We start from the raw sequence: 10,879 nt of genomic DNA on the forward strand, positions 1-10,879 counted from the left end.
GCACGACTTTTGATACATCAGCCATGGAGAATTCTCCATTTATTCATTCATTCAATCGTTTGCTAATGCTATACGTAGAAATCCAACTGCCAGCACACAGTTGGCCAACTTTCTGCTGTCACGACCTCTACGACTGTCCAGTTGCTTGTCTGGGCGTTCTTACAACTCGATTCTCGTCCTGTAACCCATTAGTTGTTAATCTGAGCGCACCCATCGTAAGTCGGGAGTTGGGAAAATTACAACGCAACCGTCGAGTTGGCCAACGTTCTGCTGGCAGTTGGTAGTTTGAGCTTAGTGTTAGTTATATGTTTATTTATTCATTCATTCATTCATTTTCTTATTTATTAATTATTGTTTTATTATGTATTTATTCATTCATTCATTTACTTATTTATTCATGCATTTACTGTTGTTATGGGGGTCTGTTGTTGTGGGGGTATGTGTGGGAGAGAGTTGGTTTCAATTATTTCTTCTTTTTTTTAAATATATCATCACCATCACCATCATCATAGAATATTGACATACAGTCGTTTCAATGTTGTTTATTTCAGAAATGAATCGAAAACGACAGAGACTACGACAACAGAGAAATATTCCTCTCTGGGCGCACGGACAGTCCATGTATGGGCTATCAGCTGTGTGTTGGCTGCACTAACCACCTGGCTAAACCATGGTCCGTCGTGAAAGCCACTCTAGTGTGTGGTTAACACGGCGACGGTAGTGACTAGGTTCTTCATGGTTTGGGTTGGGGGGGGGGGGGGGATGAGGACGCACCATTTGTGTTTTAGATTTCGATTCGCCGTTTTCTTTTCTGTAATTTTTTTCTTTTCTTTTTTCTTTCTTTCTTTTTTCAATCTTATGTTTTTCTTTTTTTCCCCCTTCCTTCCTCCCTCATTGGTTCTTTTCTATCTTTCCTCCTTTCTTTTTTGTCTTTCATATATATTATCCACGTTTTGTAAAAATGTGCATACACTTGTTAGTAAATAAAGTGCACACTTGCAATAGATATTTTGTTATGCAAAAAAAAAAAAAAAAACGAAAAATAAACAACATCAAAATAACAGTAAACAGTTGTTTTTTAAAACTATTTTGTCACACTAGTTTGAAGGTGTAAATTTGAAATAAAATGTGGAAACCAGCAGTTAGAGGACAGGTTCCCTCTCCACAAAAAAAAAATAAAAAAAATAAAAAAACAAACGAACAAATCAACAAAACAATTTAAAACAACACCAATGAAGTTCCCCGTCGGTGGGCTCACTGGGCTGTCTCTCGTTCCAGTCACTGTACCACGACTTGTATTTGAAAGGCCGTGGTATGTGCTATCCTGTTTGTGGAATTGTGCATAGTTTCCTCTCTAAAGCTAGATTTATGCTTCACCGCCGACTCTTTGTTGGCGAGTCAACTTGCCAAGTTCTGCTTCTCTTCAAACCTAATTATCAGTTTTCAGTCAGTTCAGTATGATTTTAACACAGTTCATATTAAATTTTAGTACGCGTTCGTTCAATTTTTTTTAGTTTATCTAATAACAAAATTAATTTCAGTTTAGCATGAGGTCGACAATCAAAGTATGAATTGACCTTAAGGCTTTAATAATTATGTCAAAACTACTAAATATTTGACATCCAATAACCGATGATTAACACATCAATGTGCTCTAGTGGTGTCGTTAAACGAAACAATTTTGTGTGTGTGGGGGTGGGGAATGGGTGTTATTATTATTTGTTGTTGTTTTCTTTCGTTTTTGTTTTGGATTTTCGTTTTTGTTTTGGATTTTGTAATTGCCCATCCCCTCCTTCTCCATTCATTAGGCTAGATATTGCCCCCAAAACCCCATTTTGGTAGTGATGATTTATTTGACAAAAATAGGAAATATAATAATTAACAACTGCGCCTCACTATATCAGCTGTACAAATGAATGAAATAAATGTTACTGTTTATTGATTTATTTTTTATCGTTTGTTATTATTGTTGTCATATATCTGACACATAAGCGTACGAGACGGGGGTGGGGGGGGGGGGGGGGGATCAATCCTCAAATTTAGGAAATAGTTAAAAGCAGCCAGGTTACTAGACTGAAACAGGTCTATCACACTAAGTGGCCTAGTTTCAAAGGGAGTGTGCAAGCTGTTGTAGATGACTATCGCGGTACAGTAAATGTATCCTTGTAGATGACTATCGCGGTACAGTAAATGTATCCTTGTAGATGGCTATCGCGGTACAGTAAATGTATCCTTGTAGATTACTATCGCGGTACAGTAAATGTATCCTTGTCGATGCACAAACTCATTACAAGGGGCGGGATTTTGATCAGTCGGATGAGTGCTCGCCTGACGTGCTTGCGCCGCAGGATCGAATCATGTCAGAGGATCCATTCAACTGACTGTTATTTTTTTCTCGTTCCAAGCAGTGCACCACAACTGGTCAAAGACCGTGGTATGTGCTTTCCTGTCTGTGGGAAAGTGCATATAAAAGATCCCTTGCCGCGTTAGGAAACATATAGCGGGTTTCCACATATCCTAGAATGTGTAAGGATGCCCAGAGGCAGACAGTGGTAACAGTGTCCACTGTGAGAGAGCTTTCAGCTGCCAAAACATCATATAATTGTCTTTTAATTTAACTGTTAACTGTTTATATTTATGTCGTTCATCACTTCACATTTGAAGTTACCCAACAGAAAAAGAAAAAAAATCGTGCTGGGGTGTCGTTAAACATCCTGTTCTGTTCTGTTCTTGTTCTTGTTCTTGTTCTGTTCTGTTCTGTTCCGTTCCGTTCCTGTTCTGTTCTGTTTTTGCTCTGTTTTTGTTCTGTTCCTGTTCTGTTCTGTTCTGTTCTGTTCTAATCTATTCTATTCCAAAACATCATAAATAACCAAAACAATTTACGCAACAGCCTCTCTACCCAAAGTCTGGACCATATAATAAGAATATCTATCAACAGACAAAACATAGTGGGCCAAATGTTTGAAACCTATTTTTTTTTGTTTTATTATTATTATTATTTTTTATTATTATTATTATTTTTTTTATTTATTATTATTATTTTTTATTATTATTATTTTTTATTTTTTTATTTTTTTTATTGTCCCAGAAGAATACGTAGTGTTAGGGTTGGGGCCCAAATCACTACAATACATAGCATATATATATATATATTAGTAGTAACATATACAGGTAATTACATAGACATATCTAGTATGAAGAAATATTCTAAGAAATTTCTTTAAACTCCTCTAGGGCACTGACCTAAATTGAAAAGAAAGATAAGAGAAGAAAAAAAGAAAAAAAAAAGAAGAAAAAAAAAGAAACGAAATAAGAAACTAAAGAAGGAACAGAGTTACTTCGTGCAAACAAGCTGTTTCCATGTCTAGATTATCATTAAGTCTCAATAAAATAGTGTTTGCCACGTTGCCCATTCATTATTAAATACATCGTATTTACAAGTTTTTAAAAGAATATACCTTTCAATTTCAAATTTATGTTGCATTATGCCATGCACAGCGTTAATACTTAAACATTTCTTTTGTATTTTCATACTGTGTATATAATATTTTATATTAATTATTAACCAGTTTATAAAATCGCTTTTATTATTATTTATCAAACCAAACATTATAATAATTTTATTAAAATGAAGTATAGTTCCTGTTCGGGTAAATATCCAATCTGTTACTGCTTCCCATAAAGTGTGTACCTTATCGCAATCGAAAAATAAATGTTGTATTGTTTCAGGAAAATTATTACAGAAGTTACATATATGAGAATCAGTGTAGTTAATCTTGCATAGAAAAGTATTAGTAGCTAATATGTTTTGCAGTAATCTATACTGAAACCATCGAAGGCTAGAATCTTTCACACATCGAAATGGTAAAGCATAATATTGTTCCCAGTCAGTTTGTTCAAATAAAAAGCCTTCATTACTATATTTTATCTGTACTTTTGGCTTTACATACTGAAAGTTTAAAATGTCATACATATCTCTGCACTCTTTTTCACTTTTTAATAATAGTTGCAGTTTTAAAGGGTATAATTATAGGATTTTTCACTGTGTTAAAATGATCGTCTTTTAACTGATCTAATTTATGTATAAATGATTTGACAGCATTTATTAATGATGCATAGTTGATAAAATTTTTAGTTATATGGTATTTTTCAACAAACTGGTAATATATTTTAAAATTTCCATTTTCGTCTAATAAATCGTTTATAAAAATAATGCTTTTACCAATATAGGTTTTATACAAAAATGGTCTATTAATATTTTACTGTTAAGCCATATATTTGTTCCAAGTATGTCTTCTACATTATTCGGATTTTGTTTTTGTTGTATTTCTGCCCAACTTTCCAGAGTATCTTTCCAAAACATTTTTCATGTGCAATGTTTTACGAACAATAAAATTATCCCCATATAAGATTAGATCCTTTGTGAATATACCTGTAACTGATTTAAATAGGGTTATCCATTTTGAGTTTTCTTGAAACAATCTTCGAACCCATACACATTTTAAAGCTATAAGAAAGTTATCTATATTTATTATTTTTATACCACCATTTTTGTAGTCTTGTGTTATTAATGTTCGTTTTATCTTTTCTGGTTTATTCTCCCAAATAAATTTAAAAAATAATGTATTCATATGTTTTATGACTTTTTACTTTACTCAGTATCATGGTCTTTTATAAATAAAGCACTAGACATATTTAACTTTAAAACTTCTATTAAAGATTGGATCAAAACTTTATATAACAATTCTTTATCTCGGATAATGCAAAATGGGTTTTTGTCTGAACCATTTCATTTAGAAAGGGGATGCAGACAAGGGGAACCATTGTCGCCATATATGTTTATTATATGCGCTGAGATTCTAGCAATTCTTGTTAGAAATTGTACATCAATTAAAGGTATAACTATAGATGGAGAAGAATATTTAATATCCCAATATGCGGATGATACCAGTTTCATTCTTGATGGATCACCAGAGTCCCTTCATAGTACGCTAAGAGTTCTAGATAATTATGCTCATACTTCAGGCTTAAAAATAAATTATTCAAAATCAAGCGTTATCTGGATAGGCAGTAAAAAGTTTTCTAAAGATGTTTTTCACCATACTAGATGGAAACTAGACTGGGGGGCAACTGAATGTAAACTACTTGGAATTAAATTCCCAGTCATGTTAGAACATATCGGTGAACTCAACTATGACTCTAAAATATTGGAAATGCAAAAGTTAATAAAAATATGGTCAGTGAGAAAATTAACTGTTTTAGGGCGAGTCACGGTTCTAAAAGCCTTAGTAATACCGAAGTTAACCTTTTAATGGTATTACCAAACCCAAACGAAACCTATTTTTTTTCTCAAACGCAAATGTCTAAGCATTGTATGTAAAACAAATCCCAGGATTTGTAAATTCGGCCCTAAATGAGCATTTCAATTACAACATGGCATTTGATAAATGGAGTGGACAAAAAAACCCGCAGAATTCTAATGCAAGGGCCAATTTCACAAAACATCGTAAGTTTACGTCTGCGACTAGCAGTTACACCGGGCATACATTCACAAGTGTTCGGGCATCTATTTCACAAAGAAAATTACATCGTTACAGAAAATGGAGCATTTTAAGGAGAACAGAAAAAGAAATATGTGTACTTCTAACTATATATGTTAAACTATAACTGTAATAAGAGTTGCGGTTTAGTCGTAGTGCTGGAGCAAAATCTCAAATTCGGGCACAAATTCTACAAATATTCGGGGAAAATATGCTGACCTGGGACATTTTCACCATGTATTTTCGTCATTCTACCTGCAAGATTAATTGTAATCCATGTAAAAATGCGTAGTTGGTTCGTTTGCAACCCTATTATAGCTGTTTGGCAGTAATGCTAATATGAATAAATGTTGTTATCCGGATTCGAGCATATTTGTTTAATTCGGGCAAACGTCAGCCTTCCTCCTACAAAAATGGGAGCCAGTACGCCTACATGTATGTGCTTACAATTTTATTTTGTGTGTGTGCCTGTGATGTTATGTTATGCTTCATTACTTTATGTACTTATATGTTTATGTTGAATGTATGCACTTATATGTTGTACACGGTATCGCTGCAGTGATGACTAATTTCAATCTGATTAAAATTAGCTCTACTGGGTCTACTAGTGGAGCTAATTTTAATTAGATTGGACTAATTTTATGTACATGCATACAAAAATGAATATAATAGGCTATGAATAAAAGTTAATACTATTTTATCCAAATGGTTTCGTTACTATGTTTATAAGAACAGTGGCGTAGCGAGGGCGGGAAATGGGGCCATGCCCCCCCCCCCCCCCCCAAACATTTGTTTTTTGTTTTTACTGTTATATTTTATAAAATAATACATACATGCATGTATGTATGCATACATACATACGCACGCGCACACACACACACACACACACACATACACACATACATACATACACGCATACATGCATACATACATACATATATCCATACATCCATCAATCCATACATACATTCATACATGCATATATAGTGTGGCCCCCCCTCCCCGCTAGCGGCCCCCAATAATGGGTCCCCCAATATAAAATCAAATCCCTTGTATGACCGCTTAAGAAAGGTTTGACTGTAATTGCATGCACCACCACCAAACTCGCTTCAACAACAACACCAAACTCGCTTCAACAACAACAACGGAAAAAAAAAAAACTTTAAAAAAAAGTCAACCGATGTTGAATCCAGTATTATACATGACATTATAGGCTACTTGCAGAGCCTGTGAATAAAGAAGTAATAAAACCGATTTGCGTCTCCATAGGAACATGAGCTGTTCATGTGAGATCAGCACAAAGAACACAAAGATAAAGAGTGAAATATAATTGATGATCACAATACAAGTACTGTGTGATACTCGGGTAGTTTCGTACAGAACCGGTTGTTCGTGACTGACACTGCAGGCATTTAGTCTTTAGAGGTTGCACTATACTACATAAACTCACATAGGCGACAATGTTAACATACATGGTTGAAAACACATATTGTACAATATATCAACCAAACTATGACCCAAAAATATGAATACCATAAAGCAGATGAATTAATTGAATAAAGTGGAATCTTTCATGGCTCGTTTCGATATAAACGGATGTTTTAACAAATCCCCCAGTTTAGCACAAAATTGTATTGGCCTACTTATTGTTACAAGTACCCTATACATATTTCAAGCATAAACTACTTGACACATTGGTACTAAATGAAATAAAATTGCATACATTTATTGACCAGATCAAATTATTCTTGACAACAAACGTTGTTGCATTAATTTTGTCGTCAGTGGCTGGACTGGTGGAATATTCGGGTTACTTCGAACTTTGATCCAACTGGGTGCTATTTGATTTAGTGCTACCTATATATTGACCTACTGATAATACACAGTTTCAAGAAGTGTGTTTGTTTTGTTTAAAACGAGACCACTAGAGCACATTGATTATTAAAGGGACACGCCCTATTTGTTAACCATTACGCCGTTGTTTTTTCGCTATTAAACCCATTTTCTCACAAATAAAATTGCACTTTACTTACATTTTATTATTTAGAATATACATTTCCATTCACCTGAAGTGTTTTTTGGTAATCCTGGTAATCCTGGTGTTTGTAATACCACAAAATGCATTTTTCGTATTTCTTAAAAATCTATTTTTAGAGGGGATCTTCCCGTTTCAACGTCACAGACGTTGGTATACCACGTGACCGTTATCATTTTGGTTCGGTTTGTTTTCTCGTGCACGGTTCGCGCAATCAACATCCGATTTGTTGTCGTTTGCTTGACGTTCATTTGTGAGGTTTTTCTTCACAGTTCGTGAACATTTTCATGAACAATAAACTTCAGACAAGTAAATATCTCAATACAAAACGTTACAAAACCTTAAAACCAATAAGTCTTACGATATCTGGAGAGGACAGAACAGTTGGAACATGCCCAGGAGAGGTGAAAGGAACGCACCCCAAGTCTGTGTGCACTCTGGGAAATGTGTCATGACATGGGCATTTCTGTGCTTCGAGCAACATCTACCGTAGCCCGAGTACTCTGACTGTAAGAGAGCTAGACGGACATTTGGACATAAACACGCTCTCATTACAGTCAGAGACCAACCTATGTCTTTTTTTGGCAATTCCTGACTACCAAACGGTAGGCAACGAGTCCCGCTCTAATACCACAACAATCCTATGTTTGACGTCAAATACCTTTACATCAATCATTTTCGAGTTAAGTGATACCAAAAAATCCACATATTAATCACTAATACACTTACTACAGAAAGAAACCCGACAGCACCCACATTCAGCTACGCTTCGTGACACTCCGTCGCAACAATTGCAAAGCTCGGCGATCTATTTCGAGACGTAGACCACGTGATCGCGCACTGGGCGATTCCGCCTTGTGCAGCAGTTACAGGGGCCGTCTCATATCAAGCGAAGTTACAACATGGAAGAGTTGGCTAATGCCGTTTTGGATGAATTTGGATTTCATTACGTCATTAAACCAAAACAATTACACATTATTGATTCCATTTTGAATTTGAAGGATACATTTGGGGTGTTGTCGACAGGATACGGCAAAAGTATGTGCTATGTACTGCCTCCTCTTATGAGACGACCCCTGTAACTGCTGCACAAGGCGGAATCGCCCAGTCTCGAAATAGATCGCCGAGCTTTGTAATTGTTGCGACGGAGTGTCACGAAGCGTAGCTGAATGTGTGTGCTGTCGGGTTTCTTTCTGTAGTATGTGTATTAGTGATTAATATGTGGATTTTTTGGTATCACTTAACTCGAAAATGATTGATGTAAAGGTATTTGACGTCAAACATAGGATTGTTGTGGTATTAGAGCGGGACTCGTTGCCTACCGTTTGGTAGTCAGGAATTGCCAAAAAAAAAGACATAGGTTGGTCTCTGACTGTAATGAGAGCGTGTTTATGTCCAAATGTCCGTCTAGCTCTCTTACAGTCAGAGTACTCGGGCTACATCTACCGGTGACATCAGAATACTAACTTTCAAAATTATTTCAAGTTATTGGGTCATGGGGATTCCCATGGTATTTATCGATATAAAACCTACTTTTTCACTCTATTTGATAAAAACGTGATCTAAGTGTGTTACAGTTTTGTAGATTAACCAAAATTAGAATTAATTTTCGCGGGCTGAAACTAGGGCGTGCGACTTTAATATTTTCAAAAAGCGTCAAATCATGTGTTTTATGACTATCGGAATCTGGTGTATTATGATGCACGTCAATTTACAATTTCGTGCTGGGGTGTCGTTAAACATTAATTATATTATTCTGTTCAACTGACAACTTCGCTGAAACTATTGCTTCAATAACATAATACGTAAGAGGACAATTAAGGCATTTGGCCTGGTATGCATATTTAACGATACATAATGCACACTATTGCTTAATATAAACACATATAATCGTATAGTTAATTAATAAAACGGTTAAATGTGACGGCTATTATATATAACGGGCGCAGCCATTTTGTACCATCTCAGTGAGTACGCCCTCTGGCGAGCTGGTGGTTACGTAATACTTAACGCGTAACGTCAGGAATGAGCCTTAAAACTAGAGAAACACAATCTACCTGGTTTTTGCGGGATGATAAATAGTCATACATTGCAATGTTCTGTAATAATACACATCCCAGTAAGCCAGCAATAAGTATATCCAGCACTATATATATTATTTTTCAATACAAAATAAACTACCATTGTCAAAGTGGCTACACAACAAGTCGAAACAATTAAGAATGTTTTGCCCATGTATTAACCTACGTACTGAAATGATACACGGAGTGTTTTCTTAGTTAATTGGTCTATGCTGTTAGTTGCTTCTACCTGTGATTCCTGATTGGCAGATGTGTATTTGATTGGTAACCAGACAAGCCAATTAATTGACGCTGTCTAGACACAAAAATACATACCGGTATTGTGGAATATTACCTTAAAATAGTAATGGACACGGTTTATTACTGTAAATAGTTCTGTAAAACTATTGATTAAGTAGACTTTTCCATCTAAAAAACCAGAACTGACCAATTACGTAGTCCCAAAGAAAAGAAAATTATCATTTGGGTATCGTGGGTTGTCGTTTTTGCTCCAACGTAGCATATCAATAGGCCCAATAGTGTAAATTTTTCCTTTGGTTTATTTAACAGAGAAAAATACTATAACCCCATTTTGTTCCGTTAATGCATCTTAAAATATATTTAGTTAAATAGTTTATTATATTATTTCGTCATTTATGCTGTTTTACAAGTCAGGTTGATCAAAGAGAAGCGCCTTGTCGAAAATTACTGATGGTCAGGAGCTGACGTCACTTCGCCCCAAGCTATCCCACCGGACGTCACAAAAACGAAACAAAATAGCTGCCCCCAGTTAGCAGGAATAATCATGGTTTTTTATTAACTCCAAAATTACGCGTTTTTTTATTTGCTAAAGTGTCAGTATGTGTTGGTGGTCCGGGTATGCATCTTTCCAACACATAAGGCTCTTGTTTGAGTTGACCCTACCTTTAATACGTAATACTTCGCTGAAACTGTTGCTTAAATAACATAATACGTAAGGTTGTTTTGACAATTCCTTATCGTTCTGACCGCTTCTCCTCTTTTGATTTGTACTGCCGACAGTCTTGTTTGTATTTACCCGATGACACACTTCCCAAGGATCTTTTCACGCTCTGGTCCAGTCGTCTACCGTACACACATCGTGCTAAATATTGCGTACAAAAATAAATTCCGTTAATTGAACGGCGATGGAAGTCGCCATAGGGTTGGCTGGTTGTGAGTGAGTAAATACACGGATGCAGAATCTTCGTAGCAGTCGTGAAACG

General features: G+C 35.5%; 1 protein-coding gene across 3 annotated transcripts in view; it reads left to right on the top strand.

Moving 5' to 3' along the window:
- The window catches only part of LOC121385393 (EGF-like domain-containing protein 2), a 20,146-nt gene extending 14,841 nt beyond the window's left edge, over window positions 1-5,305 (top strand). For all 3 annotated transcript variants that reach the window (XM_041516062.1, XM_041516063.1, XM_041516064.1), the window contains exon 7: window positions 552-5,305. In XM_041516062.1, coding sequence (XP_041371996.1) covers window positions 552-684 — 133 coding nt within the window. In that variant the 3' untranslated portion in view covers window positions 685-5,305. The remainder of the gene's footprint in view (window positions 1-551) is intronic.
- The last annotated feature ends 5,574 nt before the right edge of the window (window positions 5,306-10,879 follow it).

This window comes from Gigantopelta aegis, chromosome 11, assembly GCF_016097555.1.
Source record: "Gigantopelta aegis isolate Gae_Host chromosome 11, Gae_host_genome, whole genome shotgun sequence".
Classification (NCBI taxonomy): domain Eukaryota; kingdom Metazoa; phylum Mollusca; class Gastropoda; order Neomphalida; family Peltospiridae; genus Gigantopelta; species Gigantopelta aegis.